At 42.5% G+C, this 21,740-nt stretch overlaps 1 protein-coding gene across 6 annotated transcripts in view; it reads right to left on the bottom strand.

The window, feature by feature from the left end:
• Golga3 (golgin A3) overlaps positions 1-4,039 on the bottom strand; it is a 51,568-nt gene extending 47,529 nt beyond the window's left edge. For 3 of the 6 annotated variants that reach the window (XM_050158963.1, XM_050158962.1, XM_050158967.1), the window contains exon 1: positions 3,716-4,039. Coding sequence is in view for 2 of the 6 variants with exons in the window: in XM_050158962.1 (XP_050014919.1) it covers positions 3,716-3,718 (3 nt within the window). In the remaining 4 variants the exon portion in view is untranslated. Of the gene's footprint in view, positions 1-3,415; positions 3,694-3,715 lie in introns of those variants that run through there. The other 3 variants (XM_050158966.1, XM_050158965.1, XM_050158964.1) reach the window with 3 other exon arrangements.
• Positions 4,040-21,740: the final 17,701 nt, after the last annotated feature.

Here is a 21,740-nt window from a genome sequence, read left to right as displayed (position 1 = left end):
GCTATGCTTAACATGTTTCATGGCAAAATAATCTACATCCCGAGCTTACAAATTACGCTGAAACCAAGTGTGGTGGCATAGGCCTTTGCACTCAGGAGGCAGTCAGGTTGATCTCGGAGTTTGAAGTCAATCTAGTTTACAGTGAGTTTCAACAAGTCTGGGCTACAAAGTTGAGACCCTGTCTCAAAACCCAACCAAACAAAAACAAAATTCACACTGAGAAATTATAGTTAAGAAGCCTCACTAAAAAGGTGTGATGCTGACTCAACGGTAGGGCTAGATACTGACACTTGCCACTGCAGGCACATGTCCTCTGATTCCATCTGTTCCCTGTGACTGATGACCACCTGTGAATGAAGGAACTCACCAATGATACGGTCACCTCAGCCTATCAATATAGCAAATGACTAGTATATGTCTAGAAATATGACAAATACAAAAAGGAGGACAGCTAAGAAGTCCCAGAAATAATATGCTCAGAGGCTAAGAGCGAGACTGTCCATAAAGACAAACATTAGCCACGAATATTCAAGTTCCACTGATGATGTTAATTTGATGGCAGATGTATCAAGTTGTCACAAGCTGGGGACTATCACATATTTCCCTCTTTATTCCCCTTACTCTGATTTTGTGCTAAGCAAGACACATGATTCCTAAGCAGCCCTTCCTCTTTTCAGACATGGAATGGTACAGTCCTCCAGAACAGAGGACCCCCAACTACAACTGACTCTGTTTAACTCACTGTTCAAAATCAGCTACCTCCTCAAGTGAATCTACAGACAAAATTTCTGGACCGTACTAGGAGTTGGGCTTCTGAGAGGAGTCCTGCTCGAAGGGCAATAAACTGACATTTACTGTACACCTTCGGTCTCCTTTGAATTTTGATAAGCACGACTCAGTCATATAGGGTCTCATTACCTCAGACTGCTGACAAGGGCAAGTCTCTGGGTACCAAAGATGAAGATAAGACAGCTGGGGTGGGGATGGGAAGAGGCACAAAAAACCTGGTTTTAGTAATACACACTACATGTGTGTATGTGTGTGTGGGTGTGTGTGTGCATTTTAAAAACAACAAGTTCGTTCTCATTATAGTTACCCTTTTGTTTTTCATTTGTTTGGTCAATTTGGTTCTTTTTGTGCATATATATGTACACACCTTCAGATGCCATTCATCTTGTTTTTTGAGACAGTATCTTGCACTGACCTGGAGTTTCAATACTGGCTGACCAGTGAGCCCCAGGGATCTGCCTGTTTCCATCTCCCCAGTGTTGGAGTTACAAGTATACATTACCATACCTGCTTTCTTGCATGGGCTTTGGCAAAGCATCAAAATCAAGTCCTCATGCTTGTATAGCAAGCACTTTACTGAGTGTGCTATCTTAGCTAGCTTGATTTGTTTGGTTTTGGTTTGGATTTTTTTTTCCTTTTTTTAGACTATACAGGCCAGGATAGTCTCCAACTCATGTAGATCCTCCTGATTCTACCTTTTGAATGGTAGGATTACAGTCCTGTAGAACTTCATTTAGTTTATAGTTTCATTTTTAACCACTTGCATTCCCATTTCTAGATAGTAGAACAAAGCTATCACCAAGGAATACCTAACTTTAGCAGTTCACCTAGATCCATTCTGAGAGACTACAATCTCAGATGCAAAAGGTTTTTGAGTTTTCCCCAGCAGAATCCATGAACTTGATCCATAAAAATAGCTACTCTATTACTGAGATTATCATCAAATAGATATGAAGCATAGCCAAAGATAAAAGAGGACTTCCCAAAGATGTCTGGTTGATGGCACATTATTGAATAATAACAAATAGCATCTGTATAAGTAAAAACCAAAATTTTAGCCTCAGGTACAGCAAGGACATAAATGATAGAACTTGAGTTAAACGTGTTTGCCTCAAATCCTGACTGTTCCTCCATTTGGCTTTAAGAACTTGTTACATAGATTTCTGAGCTACTCTAAGCTTATTTTCTCATTAACAAAAACTCTAAGAAAATGAATACAAAACTTTTGCTAGGATGGACTATAGTAAGATAAAGGATCTGTTCATGCCTTGAATAAACAGGTGCAATTATTTCTTTTTTTCAACAGCTGTTCAAAATGGATAGTAAAAGTCAAACTGAAGTTATATTCTCACTTGAGAAAATAACACTATTTAAAGCAAGTGGCTAAAAACCAGCTACTTTTAAATCTTAATAACATCAGGTGACTTGTATTTCCTCTGCTTTTTTTCTTTTCTGAAAAGTAGAAAGGAAATAGGATATTTCCCCCCAGATTGTGTCTGTGTCTATGTGTCCATAGGCAGAGGTGTGTGGAGGACAGAGGACAACATATGAGAGTGGATTCTTTTTTTCCACCATGGGGCTTCCATAGAACTCATGTTATCAGACTCTAGAATCCTTAACCACTGAGCCATCTTGACAATATGCTTTTAGATTTTGAAACAGAATTTTACTATGTAGGGTGGGCCTCAAGCTGGTGGAAGTTTTCCTGTCTTGGCTTCACAAGAACTGGTATTTCAGACATGTGCAACTACACCCATTTTTTTTTCCTTTTCTTTCTATTCAAGGTACACTGGCTGAGAGTTACTAAAGGATTATAAAAGCAAAGGCCATGATTCAGCTATACATGGTTTACAATGTCCCACTGATAATAAAATACAAGCTTCTTAGTCTAAATTAGAGATCACTTTTGTTTCTGCTTATGTCTATACCCCCCACATGCTGTGCCTTTGTTCATTACCTGGCTATATTATGTACCCAGAAGTACAACTGACGCTCCATAAGGTCACTAGATTTTTTATATGTTTGTTTTTACAGGGTTTCTCTGCGAACAGAGCCCTGCCTGTCCTGGAATTCGTTTTGAAGACCAAGCTTGCCTCAAACTCACAGAAATCTGCCTGCCTCTGCTTCCTGAGTGCTGGAATTAAAGGTGTGTGCCACCATGCCCAGTTGGATGGTTACACTTCTTGGTCACTCTTTTGAGACATTACTCTCAACCATTTTGCACAGAAGCTTCTTGTCATGGAGGCCTGCCTTGGGTCCAAAGTCACCTCTTCCGCATGCCTGACAAAGCTAATCTTTTCAGTTTCCTTTCAACAACTGTTCTGAGTCGTCAGTATACCTTCAACATAAAGTAGTGAGAACAGAGACCACAAAACTACTGTATTCTGGGGATCTGTTGCAAACAGGGCCTGTCTTTCCATAGACATTCAGAAAGTGCTGTGGAAAGCTGGGAAACTATTCACTATGCTCTCTCTAGTTACTGGTACAACTGTCCATGTTCAGCAGCACCGTGAAACATCTCTGAGCACCAGAACCAAAATAAGTCCCCCACTGATTGAACCGACTTGCCACCATGTCACGTTCGTCATCAACTGCAAAAGGAGCAGACTTCAAAATAAAAACTGACCCAAGCAGCAATAGCACAACGCTCTCAGGGCCGACCGCATCCCATCAGGTGCAGAGGGAGTACCTGCGTTCACCAAGCCAGTACTGACACTAGATGCGAGGCAGGCTTCCAGTCGGACAGAGTAGAAGGAAAAGCTGACAAGAGCTGGCCGCCGCTGACCCCAAGTCTGCGTGACCCTCCCCGAACACTGCATTTGACTTGCCGGCGCATGCCTCTCTGGACGCGGCGTTGCTCGGCCAGTCCCACCGTCCATTACCCCAAGGCCCCGACCCTCCTCAGTACTAGCCCCACAACCCTCACCATCAGTGACCCAGCCCGGCAGCTCCGGTAGGACGTGGCCGTGTGAGGGGCGGGGCGCGACAGGGCACCAGTCTCAGGCAACCCCCCGGAAACAACCTGTCCGCGCGGCTTTCGTTCCGGAAGAGAGGTCTGCGGCCAGTAGCCACCTTCTAACTGTGGTCGGTATGGCTCTTGATCCGGATAGAACTGGGGCAGACTTCAGAACGTGACTTTAAATTTTTGTGGGCTTTCCCCTCAGAGAAACAACTTCCAGCCTACAGGACCAACTCAGACAGACAGACACACACACACACAAAAAAACGAGCTTCCGGCGGCAGTGGCGCAACCCGGACACGCCAAGCTCCCGCCCCTCAGTCTTCTGATTGGTGGATAGGATGACCCACGTGATCACGCGCCCTAGGGCGTGGCTTTCCCGCTCGAGAAACCGCCTCCGAGGTGGTACAGACGGTTCCAAGTGTTTGGATTCCTGTGTGTTTTGCCAGCTTTGTCAACACCACTGCAATCCTAGCATAAGGAAGTCTGAGGCAGAGTATCACAAGCTCAAGGCCTGGCTGGACTATAGAGTTCATTTTACCTTAAAAACGTCTGGAATGCAGTTCAATAGTGTAACTCTTGGATTCAATCTCTAGCATGTCAAGAGATAGGGAGAGAGAAGCAACAATACAGATCTATTATACTATATATTAAACTAATGGCACAGCCATGTGGAAAAAATACTAAATATAACCCTTTTTTTTTTGTGCTGAAGTCTGTCGTGAACCTTGGACGTTTCAAGCAATTTCCCCACCTCCAAGGTACATTCCCAACCCCAAATAAAAATTGTCATAGCTTTATTAAAGTAAAATTGACATGCTATAAAGTTTGCCCGTGTACAATTTGATCATTGTTTAAGTAAATTTGCAGCTGTGCACCCATTTCTATAATCCAGTTTTAGAGCACTTTCCTGGAAGTGGCTTTCATGCCCGACTCTCAACCCCTGGTCACTACTATGTTGTTTTTGAGTGTGCTTGCTTGTACACTGCATATAAATAGGATTCATATACGATGTCGCTTTGAGTTCTTTTCAAAATTTATCCATGTTGTACATGATTAAGTGCTTCATTTTCATTGCTGAATAATTCTATTTTCTGGATATTTCTCTTTTGTTTCTGTACTTATCAGTTGGTGAGCAAATTTGAGTATACTGAGCACCACCCTGTTCTGCATACAAAGGGTCTTGAGGTGGACAAAAGAACTTAACAGGGTTCTAGATTTATATGTCCATGGAAGGGAGGGCAAAACTTCAGAAACCAATACCTGGTATGAGCAGGAATTAGAGTGGGAGGAACTGCCACTTACAAACTGTTTATTCTGTACCCACTGAGGACTGCTGTATGCCAATGACATTGCTAGATGATCTAAAGTCCCTGCTATCAAGAAACTTACTCCAGGGTGGGAAACAGTCAACATACATACAGGACAGGAGATGATGTCAGAGATGGGTAGGTGGACAGGTATTTTGCAATTGTATGAATTGTTTAGAAAGGACCTCTCTGGGTTGATAAATGGCTCAGCAGGTAAAGGTACCTGCAGCACAAGACTGGCAACCTAAAACCCATATAAAGGTGGATGCTGAGAATCAACTCTACAAGTTGGTCTCTAATCTCCACATATGTACCATGGCACACTCACACATGTATACATATCATACACTCACACACAAAGTTTTTAAACATATATTTTTTTTGAGTTTTCAAGACAGGGTTTCTGTGTAGCTTTGGAGCCTGTCTTAGTCTTAGAACTAGCTCTTGTAGATCAGGCTGGCCTTGAACTCACAGAGATCTGCCTGCCTCTGCCTTCTGAATGCTGGGATTAAGTGGTGCTGCCACCACTGTCTGGCTTAAATATAATATTTAAGGATCTCTCTTGTCAATCTGAGCTAGTACCTAAATAAAACATACCTGGGGAAAGTTGCTTCAGAATTCCAACATGTTCCCAGGTTTCTGTGAGGAAGCTCGTCCAGAACTACATTTGCCGGAGTGGGTAGAAAGCATGTGAAGATCTAAGAGAGTGTTAAATAGGAGCAGCATGGGGAAGGAAGGTCTATGAGGCTATAGGATGTTTGGATAGGGCAGCAGCATTGGGAAGCAGAAGTTTCAGAGATGGCAAAGGTTACAGTAATCAGAGGTAGACAGTTGCCCAGGCACAAACTCCGGCTATGGGAACAATGCTCAATCTTGTCACATGGAATGTAGTTGCTCGGTCAGAAAGGGAGATGAAGGATGATGCCTGGTTTTGACCCAAGTCACATTTCGTATTTTTTGGAATGATAAAGACCATGAAGATAAGCCTTCATGGCATGTGTGGGTGACAGATACAGCAGCATCTACTCTGGAGTTTTCTGCCAAAGAAATTTTGAGATATTAGAAAGACAAGTACTGTACCATCCACTCGCAGACATAAGGATGTACATACCCAAGGGAACTTAGATAGCATGGAATGCACTAGAGTAGGAAGTATTTAAGTCCAAGTGTTTATTCCCTTTGGTTTTAATATAACTTATGTAGTTCTATGCTATATGACATTTAAACTTGTGTCTGTGTTTAATGGTATTAGCTTTCAGGAGGTAGCTCTACTATAAATAACCTGAGCTTCATACATGTAACTACTATGTCTGGTGAGTCTGGCTTCTTCCACTTTGTGGGCTGCTGTGGGATAATGTTCTTGTATACTGTAAAGATTCGTCACTCATACTGGTTTAATAAAACACTGACTGGCCAGAAGCCAGGCAGGAAGTATAGGCAGGACAACCAGACTAAGAGAATTCTGGAAAAAGGAAAGGCAAAGAGTCAATCACCAGCCAGACACAGAGGAAGCAAGATGAGAATGCCTTACTGAGAAAAGCCATGTGGCTAAGTATAGACAAGAATCATGGGTTAATTTAAGTTGCAAGAGTTAGTTAATAATAAGCCTGAGCTAACAGGTCAAATAGTTTATAACTAATATAGGCCTCTGTGTGTTTCTTTGGGACTGAATAGCTGCAGGACTGGGCAGGACAGAAACTTCTATCTACAAATGGTGCCCAAACATTTGGCAAGAATTTCCACAAAAAGCCTGAGAAAGCTTTAAGAAAAAAGTATTTTAGGCAGACAAGAACAGAGTCAAACACAGCCTGTTGGTAACCATCTTTACTCCGGTAGGCTTGGTTTGCTGGTGCCAAGCAGAGACACAGCTCCTTTAAGAGAGGTTTTCTGACTCAGCATTAGTAGCAAAACTTGTAGTTCTTTTAAGAGGCTCTACCACCAAACACTTAAATGGTGTTTATGAGCAAGCAGCCAGAGGCAGGTTTCTTGATGGTGGTATGTGTTAGGGTTCAGGCATTATGCTAGTTTGCTCTGTCATCTGGCAGAATGTACCCAGGCAGAGGCAGGTGGATCTCTGTGAGTTCGCTAGTTCTAGGACAGGCTCCAAAACCACAGAGAAACCCTGTCTCAAAAAAGCAAAGAGAGAGAGAGAGAGAGAGAGAGAGAGAGAGAGAGAGAGGTGTTCTACCCACCCCCAAACTCTCTTCTGAAGGGGCAGACAAGATTTTTTTTCCTGCTTCTTCTCTTTTCACACAATCTCTCTCCCTTCCATCTTTTTTACCCTCATCTCAATAAACTCTACACTCAAATATACACTGCATGGTATATTTGTCTCCTGCCCATGATCCTCACCTGCCATGGGACCAATGAGGGTCCCACTGACACCATATTTGCAACAACATGGACCTTGAAACTCTACAGAACTGTGGCAATAAACATGACTCTTGCCAGTACCTCCTCCATGAAGCTAGACTCTCAGAAAGCTAAGGAATGGGGCAGAGCCAGTTGCCAAAGCTGCAATTTTAATCCTAGCTATGGTGTTTAGCATATTAAAGACCTATGTGCTTAGAAAAAGATAGAGCTATACAGCATAAACAAATTCAGAAGAAAAAAGTTCTAAATGGTTTACAGTATGTTTAAAAATATATGTAGGCTTGGGAGAGCAAAGAAAAAGAATAGAGCAAAGAAAAAGTATTATAGAAAGTCCTTTAAAAAAAGAAATAGAGTAGTCAGATGTGGCTGCTCACACCTTTAATCCCAGCACTTGGAAGGCAGAGGCAGGAGGATTTCTGGGATTTCGAGGTCAGCCTGGTCTACAGAGTGAGTTCCAGGACAGTCCAAGATACACAGAAAAACCCTGTCTCAAAAACAACAACAACAACAAAAAGCCAGGTAAAGATGGAAAAATTTACAGAGACTCTGGATATTGTTTGTTACTGTGTTGTCTTTACATTGTTTGACTGCTGAGGAAAGAGCAACAGCTGCTAAAAGACATTTAATTATAAATGCTGCTGGATTAATCCAACCTATATATTTTGAAATGCCTTAAATGTCTTATCAGAAGATATGTTACTTTGGAGAAGAAGTTTTGTTTTCATTTCTACAGGAAATGAGAGGCTGTGGATTCATTCTGGATTAAGAAAAATAAGGTTTGGGTTCACCTTCTTATTTAGCTTCTCTAGGATCGCGAATTATAGGCTCAATGTCCTATATTTATGGCTAAAAACCAATTATGAGTGAGTACATCCCATGTTCATCTTTTTGGGTCTGGGTCACCTTACTCAGGTAGTGTTTTCTATTTCCATTCATTTGCATGCAAAATTCAAGAAGTCATTGTTTTTTTTAGCGCTGAGTAGTACTCTAATAAGTATATATTCCACACTTTCTTCATCCATTCTTCCAAACATATAGTTATCCTCCTGGATATTGGAAGTAGACAAGAATGCTGGGAAAAAATTGGGAACTGGGGGGTGGGGTGGGATGGGGGAAAGGGGAGATGGGGAGAGACAACTGAGAAGGAGAGGATGGGGAGAGCTTGGGGGAATGGGATGGTTGGGATAATGGAAGGATGGCTATGGGAGCAGGGAAGTATATATATTAATTAAGGGAGCCATTTTAGGGTTGGCAAGAGTCTTGACTCTAGAGGGGTTCCCAGGTGTCCAGAGAGATGTCCCCAACTAGGTCCTTGGGTAGCTGAGGACAGAGAGCCTGAAATGGCCCGTTCCTATAGCCATACTAATGAATATCTTGCATATCACCATAGAACCTTCTTCATCTGGCGATGGATGGAGATAGAGACAGAGACCCACATTGGAGCAATGGACTGAGCTCCCAAGGTCCAAATGAGGATCAGAAGGAGGGAGAACATGATCAAGGAAGTCAAGACCGCGAGGGGGGCACCCACCCACTGAGACCGTGGGGCTGATCTATTGGGAGCTCACCAAGGCCAGCTGGACTGGGACTGAAAAAGCATGAGATAAAACTGGACTCTTTGAATATGGTGGACAATGAGGGCTGCTGAGAAGCCAAGGACAATGGCACTGGGTTTTGATCCTACTGCATGTACTGGCTTTGTGGGAGCCTAGCCTGTTTGGATGCTCACCTTCCTAGACCTGGATGGAGGGGGGAGGACCTTGGACTGCCCACAGGGCAGGGAACCCTGACTGCTCTTCAGACTGGAGAGGGAGGGGAAGGGAGGGGGATGTGGGGAGGGGGGAGGGGGAGGGAAAAGGGAGGCGGGGAGGAGACAGAAATTTTTAATAAAAAAATAAAATAAAATTAAAATAAGGTTTGATCAAGGACAACATCCTGAAAAATCCGGGCAGATGGCCCAGATGATCCAATGTTAAGAGCACCCCTGTTACAGATTCCTCTGAGTTCTACATCTAGAACAACCTCCAGACTGCTGGTTGAAATGACCCAACATCACAAATACTCCAGTCAGGACTTGACCTAAACCTACATTTTCTTTGGGTCCCCATAAGATTCCCAGAATCCCCAATCAGCAGGAAGTAGCCTAGAAAACTACACCCACATTCCCTGAAAATGGATTATGGATGTTTGTCTTTGCTTAGTGTGTTGGCTATACGTTGTTATTGATAATGGTCAGGAAAAAGGCCAAACAAAGGAGATTAGATTCAGGGTTTTTGTTTTGAAAAGAAAAAGGGGGAAATGCTGTGGGATAATGCTTTTGTATGCTGTAATGATTTATCACTCATACTGGCTTAATAAAACAATTGGCCAGTAGCCAGACAGGAAGTATACATAGGTGGGGCAACCAGACTAGGAGAATTCTGGGAAGAGGAAAGGAAGAGAGTCAGTCACCAGTGTAAGCATTACAGCTTGAATGACAAAGGAATTCTGGCGGTCAGGAAGAAATACTAGGTGCTACAGCTCGGATGGAATAGTATTCTGACAGTCAGGGGCTGGGAATACTGAATGTTATTGCTCAGGCAGAAGAGTATTCTGGCAGTCGGGAGCCAGGGAATAGTACAGGTAAAAGTAAGTATAGCAGTTTACAGCCCTGCTCTAGGGAAAGACTTCCCCAGTGTTAAGAACTCTGTTCCAGCAGGAGAGGGCTTCCCCAGGGAAGTTGTTACCCCACTCTGCTAGGGGAAGGTTTCCCCAGCTAAAGTTCCCTTCTGCTCCTCCCCAGCAAAGTTGTAACAACTCATCACTGGTAGGGGAAAGCTTCCCCAGAGAAAGAGTTACAGCCCCACTCCATCTCTACTCCAGCGAAAGAAAGTCTTCAACTTTGAGTGAACTCCTCCCCTGAGAAGCCCTATATAAGCCCTGCACCTGTTCAGTTTGCTGTTGCTCTTCTTCCACCCTGGCAGAGGCAGCCACTCTCCTGGATTCTTCCCTTCCAATAAATCTCCTGAATGAGGTTTGGGTGAAGACAGAGGAGTGTGTGTGTGTGTGTGTGTGTGTGTGTGTGTGTGTGTGTGTGGGGGGGGGGGGGGGGGCAGGGCTGTAACACTTCAGCTGGGGAAACCTTCCCCTAGCAGGGTTGTTAGACAAAACTTCCCTGGGGAAGCCCTCTCTTGATGCAGAAGAGCTGTTACATTGGGGAAACCTTTCCTTAGAGCAGGGCTGTATGCTGCTACACTTATACCTGTGCTATTCCCAGGCTCCCCAACTACCAGAACATTCTTCCACCCAAGCTGTAACACTCATTCCCTGGCTCCCCAATGCAAGAATATGCTTCCATCTGAGCTGTAACACTCAGTATTCCCTGGTTCCCAAATGCCAGAATATTCTTCCAACCAAACTGTAACACTCAGTATTCCCTGGTTCCCAACTGCCAGAATACTCTTCCAACCGAACTGTAACACTCAGTATTCCCTGGTTCCCAACTGCCAGAATATTCTTCCAACCGAACTGAAACAGTATTCCCTGGTTCCCAACTGCCAGAATATTCTTCCAACCGAACTGAAACACTCAATATTCCCTGGTTCCCAACTGCCAGAATATTCTTTCACTCGAGCTGTAGCACCTAGTGTTCCCTGGCTCCTGTCAGAATCCCTTTCCATCGGAGCTGCAATGATTACACTGAGTCTGTGGGCCGAGACTTACTATAGCAATGTAAGGCAACCCTTTCTCACCACTCTCTCCTAGGCTGCCAGACCAACGCAGGGTAGGCTGTCATCAGGGTCTCCTCAACTGGCAGAAACCCACACTGGCCTGCATCTCTGGTTTAGTTGTCTTTGAAGCAAAAGCCAGTTCAGGGTTGGGAGGCCTGCTGGAATCCTGGTCTGACCATCCCTCACTCCACTCCCACCCTACAGTAATCAAGATTAAATCTGAGGATATTAAACCAGTCCTTTGTAATTGGGACTAGGGGCTCATTGTTTTAAACCAACTTTCTCTGTTGTAATTGGGATCCTGGTCCAATGAAGTTTCCCTGGGTTCATCCTTTAGCACTCCTAAGACCCTCTTCTGGTTTGAACCTGGAATGCTTTAGGGCAGGAAGGGTTCCTTCTGATAGCAAAGGAAAAGGTACAGTGACAAGGCAGGGAAGTAGGTCAAGCTGACCATAACTTCAGACAGGGTTACAAAGTGTTGAAATAGAAACGGCGACGGGGCTGCGTCCCCAACACCCCGGCCGCTTGGCTAGCTCATGCCCAAAATAACAACACACAAACTGTGTTCATTTAAGAACTGCTTGGCCCATGAACTCTAGCCCTTACAGGCTAATTCTCGCACCTGGTCTAGCCCATTTCTAATGATGTGTGTAAGCACCCCAAGGTGCGCTTACCGGAAAGATTCTAGCCTAAGTCCATCGTGGGTTGCAGCTGCCTGGGAGAGCTGAGCATGGCGTCTCTGCTCCAGCAGAGCTGTCGGGTCTCTCCGGGAGCAGAGCAGAGTCTGACCTCACTTCCTCTTCCGCCCAGAATTCTATTCTGTTTACTCCTCCCATCTATGTTCCAAGCTGAGGCCAAGCAGTTGGTTTATTATAACTTAACCAATGAAATCAACAGATTGATATATGACACTCCCACATCACTTCCCCTTTTTCTGTTTAAAAAAAAAAAAAGAAGGCTTTAACTTAACATCCAAAGCTCTAGAAATGACAGAGACATCTCGCTGCCTGGACAGTCACCCAAAGTTCCTCTGTACCGTTGGGGCATCCATCTTCGGCCTACAGGCCCATAGTTTCCAGCAGACATTTCCACAAAGCAGGAAATTTCAAAGGCAGTCACTATCTGCTTGTCCTGAAGAATGTCTTGCAGACTCTTTCATGAATCAGGAACCCCGAAAGATCATCTCACCTTTAGGCAAGTTCAGCAGTCCTCTCTCTGCGGGTTCTCTGTGTCCAGTTTATGCAATAGTCCAGGCAAGAGCAGTTTCTTGCCCAAATGGCTATCAAACTCCATAAGGATCCTCTTCGATGCCCATCTTCCTCTTGAAGTAGATTGGTGCTGCCAGGAGCAGAGTGTCTCATTGTCATGAAAAGTCCTAAGTTATTAAAACATTTAAAATGCCATATTCTATAATCTTTGAAAAATATGAAGAATGCCTATCTAAAATATATCTATGCACATCTAGAAAATCTTAACTAACATGACTACAAACTTAACTATTATTAATGATTATTCATTAACAACCTATATACATTACAAAATTAACCTTAAATTTAAATCACTAAAGCAAAATCCATATCAATGTAAATTATTCATACCTATATCATCTCCCCCTTTAAATGTAAAAGAACATTTATAAACAATATTTGGGAACATGGGCGCAGTTTTTTCTCTCCAAACTGCTTCCTGCTGAATGGGGGCGTCGTTAATTAGGTCTTTCATGGTATAACCTGTGTGCTAGTTTCATCTCAGTTGGCAGTTGAGCGAAGCAATTTTCTGAAGGTATTCACAGCAACCGTTCAGGAGGGCGTGGTCCATCATACCATATCGGAATAGAAGAAATGAACAGGGTCTCATCCTCTGTGAAAACAAAAAAAGAAACTCCTTTCCAAAGTATCATGTCCTTAGATCCAAATTTCAAAGTCAAGGCATCAAAATCTCTACGTTGGATTAGTTCAGCAGCATTTATAAACAAATATCTTTTAGCAGCTGTTGCTCCTTCCTCAGCATTCAAACAATTCAAAGAGAGCATAATAGTATACAGTATCAAGATTCTCTGTGTATTTTCCATCTTTGTACGCTTTATTTTAACCTCTATTTCGTTTATTTTTAATTTTATATTCTCTGTATCTCTTTGACCTGGAATAACTCTGTAGACCAGGCTCTCCTTGAACTCTCAGAGATCTGCCTGTCTCTGCCTCCCAGGCATTGGGATTAAAGGTGTTTGCTACTACACCTTGAACTCACAGAGATCTGTTTGTCTCTGCCTTCTAGGCACTGGGATTAAAGGCGTGTGCTACCACACCTTGAAGTCACAGAGGTCAATCTCCCTCTGCCTCCCAAGTGTTGGGATTAAAGGCGTGTACTACCACACACAACTTCTCTTTTTCTTTTTTTTTTTTAAGAACTTTTAACTTTTAGCTTGCATATATTTTTAACACACTGTAAATCATTTAAACATTTTCTTTGTCTTTGAATCTCTTTACTGTATATCTCTCTTTTTCTGACCACACGAGCCTTTAAATTACTGAGCAATATGAGTAGGATTAAAGCCGTGGCTTTGCCAGCTAGATCCAGTCCATTCCTTAGCTTTCCAGCCTCATGGCGGAGATACAGGCTGTAGCCATGTTTATAGCCACAATTCTATGGCGTTTCAAGGTCCCTGCCAGCCAGCGAGCTACAACAGACAACAGTCAAGTCCTCTCTCGGTAGTTGGCCCTCCTGCCTCAGTCAGAGTTTGCCCTGGCAGGACGGCCCAGAAAGCCGGCATTTTTAAACAGCACAGCTTTTTTCCTGCTACGGCTGAAAACCGAAAAGCATGCGTTCAGCTTTTCACCAACACCGTTTAAGTGTTTCGTGGCAGGACCTCTTAATGAGCTGCAGGGTTTTGCAGCTGAAGCTGAGTCAGGAAGCCTCTCTTAGATGAGAGTGCTTGCTTGCTTCTAACAAGCAGAGGAGACCCGAGAAACTGCTGCTACCAAGAAAACATGCTTTACTCTTTCCCAAGCTTTTTCAGGCTTTCTGTGGATTCAGTTGTCCACACGTCTGGGCGCCATCTGTTGAAATAGGAGCGGCGGGGCTGCGTCCCCAACACCCCGGCCGCTTGGCTAGCTCATGCCCGAAATAACAACACACAAACTGTGTTCATTTAAGAACTGCTTGGCCCATGAACTCTAGCCCTTACAGGCTAATTCTCGCACCTGGACTAGCCCATTTCTAATGATGTGTGTAAGCACCCCAAGGTGCGCTTACCGGGAAGGTTCTAGCCTCCGTCCATCCTGGGAGAGAGGAGCATGGTGTCTCTACTCCAGAGCACAGAGCTGTCGAGTCTCTCCAGGAGCAGAGCAGAGTCTGACCTCACTTCCTCTTCCGCCCAGAATTCTATTCTGTTTACTCCTCCCACCAATGCTTTAACCTATGAGGCCAAGCAGTGTGTTTATTACTTAACCAATGAAATCAACAGATTGATATATGACACTCCCACATCAACAAAGAGTGCCACTTGCGGCACCAGGAAGCAGACAGTGGCCATCTGCAGGCCCCTGCTCTGGGTATATTCAAGAGATACAGAGAAAACAGCGGAAATCCTGTAAGGAAGCCTGCAGACCCTATGGGGGTGAAAGGTTGCAAGATAACAGCAGGGTTTTTGGGGAGTGGAATGGTTCAACTTCATTATTAACCTGATTGGATCTGAGGTCATCTAGGAGACACAACTCTGGATGTATCTATTAGGTTGTTTACGGAAAGGTTTAACTCAGGACAGGAGACCAATGCTGAGTGTATGCTGCATGGTCCTCAGGGCTGGGTTCTCAAAAACAAAATGCAAAGAGAAAGCTGAGAATCAACAATCATTTCTCTGCTTCCTGACTGCAGATTCAATATGACAAGCTGCTTCACACTCCCACCAACATGCCTTCCCCACTACAATGGACTATACCTGCAAACGGACAGCCAAAATAAGCCCTTCCTTATTTCACACAGCAATAAGAAAAGTCACTAATACAGGAGCTATGGGGAGTCTAGAGAAAGGAAGTTCAGATGATCATAAAGACACTGCCTGAGTCCCACAAACCTGCCTCCATGAGCACCTCACTCAAATCACACCCAGGAATCATGACCATGGCCTAAAGTACCCTTGTGCTAGAGCCTGACATGTAGGCACTGATCTCTCCATGTGTTCATCAGAAATTCTGTGGTGTCCCCTCCTCCCCTTTGAAGTAACTCCCAGGCATCATGCTTCCTTAAAGAACTGAGCATTAAATGATTCTCAAGAAGCTTGAAGCCCCTCGTGCTTCCTTCTGGAATTGGGTCCTGCAGACCTGACCAAAGGTACAGGTCCTATCTAGTCCAGGATAGATCCTGAATCCTGAGTTTGTGTTTGTGTGTGAGTTGAATACAGAGCATAGCATCACAGCTCAAGGTGCAGACAACACATTCCCACTCACCATGACTGGTAAAATAGACTGTCTGGTGCCATGTTCAAAGATGCTCAGATTTTGAGTCCTGTTTGTTTACCTCTTGACATTATCCATCTGCTGGTGGAGCCATAAGACTGACTAACAGGCAATAAAGTAAATATAAATAGTGAAAAACTCGTGTAGTGAATTAATGGCACCAATCTGCATTAGCATGAAACATTTGGCACCTCACATATGAACACAACACAAGAAGAGAAACAAACACAACTCATTTATTAGAATCAAAAAAGAGAACCTCCCACAAATACAGAGTGCTGCCTCTCAGTCTGTATCAAGAGCAAGACAACAGTTGAAAATTGTATTCCTGAGAAGCAAAAAGTTAGCAGATTGCAAACAAACATAACAGGTGATTTCAATAAAAGATAAAAAAAACTTTAAAAAAAAACTGAAAAACAAAATTTCAAGTATTATTCTAGATGACATGACAAACTTAGTGCCCCAGCACAGGGCTTGGAAAGCAGAGGTTCTGTCAGTCTGGAGCCATCTAGGGTTTCAGAAGGGGGCTGTTCTCAGGGACTGGAGGGCTAAGGGCAGAGGCTTCACCTGCCACCCTGTCAAGGACCTGGATACTCAAGATGTCTTCCTCAGGATGAGCAGTTTTGGACACAATTTTTTTTTTTAAATACAGAAACATATGCTCATTCTTTCAAATATCAGACTATTCCCAATTTCAGTCAATTTGTAAATTATAATATTTGTGCTACAGTTTTTAATATTTAATTCTTATTAGAAGATAAGCACCAAACCTATTGAAATAAAAAATATAGAAAAGGCCATGCGGCTTTCCAGACAGACTATCCTATACATCCCTGGAGGCTGTAAACTTATGCTTCCTTTCCTTACATAGAATGCTTCTGACATAGCTGACCCTTTTTCCCATGAAACTTAAATTTTAGCTGTAGTCAAGGTATAAGATATAAAAGATACAAAAGTATAAACCTGCACTGTCACCGCCTCACCACACACGAGGGGAGAGCCATCTAGTGGGAACTCTCTCTTGGTCTGTTGATTTTCCTGTACTGACTAGGAAGTTAGTGTGGCCAGTAGGCTTCCCAAGTTACTAGGAAAAATGGTGTTTGAATGTGTATGTGCACATGTGCGCACATATGGTGTGTGTGTGTGTGTGTGTGTGTAGGCCTCTTACATTACTGGGGCACATGGTGTGCATGTGTTGTGTATGTCACTGAAGGGAAAAGCCATGCACACCGGAGTGCCTGACCAGAAACTCCAGTGCTGGAACTGTAAAAGGAGAACTCTTAAAAATGCCCTTAAAGTATTTGTATATGATATTTAAAAAAAAAAACATAGTTTTGTTGCCTCCTGTGCTCTGTAACTGCTTTATGTGTATCTTCCAATGCTCAATTCTTGAACCTTGTCTGTTCACAGATGTGGTTGAATTTCCTGCAGGGAGAGAAAATATCAAAGACTACTCAAACTGTGGAACTGCATACTGTAATAACCACATAAAAACACATGTGCATCATATATGTGAGCTCACTCAATTTTTATACTTTTTTTTTAAAAATACTGTGTTTATTGGAGACAGCAATTTCCAAAAGAGCAAGACTGAGCCAGCAACCTGGGCCAGGGTAGGCCTCGGACAGTGAACTCCACGAGAGCAGGAGTGGATCCAGACCAGGGTCATTTGTAGAAGCAGGACTGGGCCAACGACCTAGGCCGGAGCAAGCCTGAGGCGGTGAGCTCCATGGGAGCGAAACTGAACTAGCTACCTAGGCTGGAGCTGGTCTGGGGAAGCAAGCTCCATGGGAGTGGGAGCAGATCCAGACCAGGGACATTTGTGGAGGCAGGACTGAGCCAGCAACCTGGGCCAGAGCAGACCTGAGACAGCGAACTCCACAGGAGCAGGTACAGGGGAGCAACTGTTGAGAGAGTGGGCCAGAGACAGAGACCACTGCGGGTCCAGATGTGAATCTGGGATCTTCAAGGGAGTAGACCTAAGCCAGGACCCCTGTGGGTCTGAGTGTGAGTCTAGGACCTCTGAGGAACTAGGCCTGAGCCAGGATCTCTGTGGTCTGGGTGCACCTGAGCCTGGGAACTCCCAGGGAGTAGATCAGAGCCAGAGTCCTTTACAGACCAATCCCAAGCCAGGGACCTCTGTAGAAGTGGATCCAGACAAGGGACATTTACAGAAACAGGTCTCAGTCAACAACCTAGGCTAAAGCAGGCCTGAGACAGCAAATTCCAAAGGGAGCAGAGCAGAGCAGAGCCCAGGAGCGCTGAGTGACCTCTTGGAATATGGAGAGACAAATGAGGTAAACTGAACCGTGGCACTAACTGTACCACGAGAAACAACCATCCGAGCCTTGGATTCACTGGCACCTAGAAGATTAATCAACAGAATCACAGACAGTCCTAACCTATTAGAAGAAAAGATGAGTAGAAAAGGTAAAACACACACAACACCACAAAGAACAACACGACACCAATAAAACCTAAAGACTGTACAACAGCAAGACTTGAACAACCATATATAAGATAGAAATGACCTAAAAAATAACTTCAGGAAAGCCGGGCGATGGTGGCGCACGCCTTTAATCCCAGCACTCGGGAGGCAGAGGCAGGCGGATCTCTGTGAGTTCGAGACCAGCCTGGTCTACAGAGCTAGTTCCAGGACAGGCTCCAAAGCCACAGAGAAACCCTGTCTCGAAAAACCAAAAACAAACAAACAAACAAACAAACAAACAAACAAACAAAAAAAAAAACTTCAGGAGAATGTTTGAAACTCTTAAGGAGAAAATGAGAAATTCCCTCAAAGAAAAGGAGGAAAAAACAAAAAATTGGAAGACATCAGCAAACCCCTTAAAGAAAATCAAGAAAAAACAATCAAACATATGAAAGAAACTATTCAAGACTTGAAACTGAAATAGAGACAATAAAGAAACCATAAGCCAAGGAAATTAAAGAAACAGAAATCATGATAAAACGATCAGGAACCACAAACACAAGCATAAACAGCAGAATACAGAATCTCAAGCACTTAAGATACAATAGAGGAAACAGACTCATCAGTCAACGAAAACATTAAATCTAACAAAAGCTTGGCCCAAAATACCCAGGAAATATGGGGCACCATGAAAAGGCCAAACCTAAGAATAATAGGTATAGAAAGAGAAGAAGTTCAACTCAAAAGCACAGAAAATATATTTAACAAAAAATCATAGAAGAAAACTTTGCCAACCTAAAGAAAGATATGCCTATGAGGATACAAGAAGCTTACAGAACACCATACAGACTGGATAAAAAAAAAAAAGTCCCCTCATCACATAATAATCAAAACACTAAAGATATAGAATAGAGAAAGAATATTAAGAGCTGCAAAGAAAAAAGGCCAAGTAACATATAAAGGCAGACCTATCAGAATTACACCTGACTTTTCATTGGAGACAATAAAAGCCAGGTCGTAGTCAAGAATTATGCAGACATTAAGAAACCACAGATGCCAGCCCAGACTACTATACCTAACAAAACATTCAATCACCATAGAAGGACAAAATAAGATATTCCATGACAAAACCAAGATTTAACCAATACCTAGCCACAAATCCAGCCCTACACAAAATACTAGAAGGAAAACTCCAACCTGAGGAAGTTGGCTACATCAACAAAAACACAGACAATTGATGGTCTTATAGTAGCAAATCCCAAAGAAGGGGAAAATGTATAAATTATTATCACCAACAATGAAAAATAAATTAACAGGAGATAGAAATCACTGGTCATTAATACCACTTAATATAAATGGACTCAACTCACCTATAAAAAGACAAAGGCTAACAGATTGGGTACGAAAACAGAATCTATTCTCCTTCTACATACAAGAAACACTCTTCAACTGCAAACACAGACATAGCCTCAATGTAGAGGGTTGGAAAAAATTTTTCGAATCAAATGGACCTAATAGCTGGTGTAGGTATCCTAAGATCTAACAAAATAGATTACAAACTAAAATCAATCCAAACAGACAAAGAAGAACATTTCATATTAGTCACAGAAAAAAATCCATCAAGAGGAAATCTCAATACTGAATATCTATGCCCCAAATACAAGGGCACCCTCATACGTGAAAGAAATACTTCTAAAGCTTAAATCATACATTAAACACCACACACTAATAGTGGGAGACTTCAACACTCCACTCTCACCACTGGACAGGTCAGTCAGACAAAAATTGAACAGAGAAATAAGAGAACTAATAAATGTTATGACTCAAATGGACTTAATAGACATCTATAGAACATTTCATCCAAACAGAAAAGACTATACCTTCTCAGCACTTCATGGAACCTTCTCAAAAATTGACCATTTACTCAGTCACAAAACAAACCTCAACAAAGACAAAAAATTGGAATAACCACATGTATCTTATCAGATCACCATAGATTAAAACCAGAATTCAACAGCAATACTAATTCCAGAAAGCCAACAAGTACATGGAACTTAAATGATGCTCACCTGAATTATCTATCAATGGGTCAAGGAAGAAATAAAGAGAGAAATTAAAGACTTCCTAAAATTCATTGAAAATGACCACACAACATACCCAAATTTATGGGACAAAATGAAAGCAGTGTTAAGAGGAAAGTTCATAGCACTAAATGCCTACATAAAGGAGCTGGAAAAATCCCACACTAGTGAATTAACAGAACATTTGAAAACTTTAGAACAAAAAGAAGCAAACTCACCTAAGAGAACTAGATGGCAGGAAATAATCAAAGTGAGAGGTGAAATCAATAAAATAGAAATAAAGAACACAATACAAAGAATCAATGAGACAAAGAGTTGGTTCTTTGATAAAATCAACAAAGCAGACAAACCTTTATCCAAACTAAACAAAAGGCAGAGAGAGAATATCCAATTAACAAAATCAGAAATGAAAAAGGGTGGACATAACAACACACCTGGAGGAAATCCAGAGAATCATCAGGATTTCAAAAACCTGTACTCCACAAAATTGGAAAACTTAAAGGAAATGAACAACTTTCTGGATAAATATCACTTACCAAAATTAAATCAAAACCAAATAAGCAAATTAAACGGACCTATAACTGCTGAAGAAATAGAAACAGTCATCAAAAGTCTCCCAACCAAAAAACCCCCAGGACCAGATGGTTTCAGTTCAGAATTCTACAAGATTTTCAAAGAACTAATACCAATACTCCTGAAATTATTCCACACAAGAGAAACAGAAGGAACATTGTCAAACTCTTTTTATGAGGCTACAATTACCCTGATACCCAAACCACAGAAAGACATTACTAAGAAAGAGAATAACAGACCAATCTCACTCATGAACATTGATGCAAAAAACTAAATAAAATACTGGCAAATCTAATCCAAGAAATCATAAGAACCATCATCCACCATGATAATGTTGGCTTCATCCCAGAGATGCAGGGATGGTTCAACATACGAAACCTGTCAATGTAATCCACCATATAAACAAACTGAGAAATAAAAACCACATGATCACCTCATTAGATGCCGAAAAAGCTTTCAACAAAATACAACATCCCTTCATGATAAAGCTCTTGGAGAGAGCAGAGATACAAGGAACATACCTAAACATAATAAAGGCAATGTACAGCAAATCAACAGCCAGAATCAAACTAAATGGAGAGAAACTTCTAGCGATCCCACTGAAATCAGGAACAAGACAAAGTTGTCCACTCTCTGCATATCAATATAGTTCTTGAAATCCTAGCCAGAGGAATAAGACACCAAAAGGAGATCAAGGAGATACAAATTGGAAAAGAAGAAGTCAAACTCTCACTATTTGCTGATGATATGATAGTTTACATAAGCAACCCCAACAATTCTACCAAGAAACTTCTACAACTCATAAACACTTTCAGAAATATAGCAGGATACAAGATTAACTCAAAGCTGGGTGGTGGTGGCGCACGCCTTTAATCCCAGCACTTGGGAGGCAGAGGCAGGCGGATCTCTGTGAGTTCAAGACCAGCCTGGTGTACAAGAGCTAGTTCCAGGACAGGCTCCAAAACCACAGAGAAACCTTGTCTCGAAAAACCAAAAAAAAAAAAAAAAAAAAAAACTTCCAAAAAGAAGAATAAAAAAACACAAAAAATTTTAAAAATCTAAA

The sequence above is a fragment of the Alexandromys fortis genome, unplaced genomic scaffold (genome assembly GCF_014885135.2).
Source record: "Alexandromys fortis isolate MF-2015 unplaced genomic scaffold, M_Fortis_MF-2015_v1.1 scaffold_90, whole genome shotgun sequence".
Taxonomy (NCBI): Eukaryota; Metazoa; Chordata; class Mammalia; order Rodentia; family Cricetidae; genus Alexandromys; species Alexandromys fortis.
This window is presented reverse-complemented; position numbering and strand designations above follow the sequence as displayed.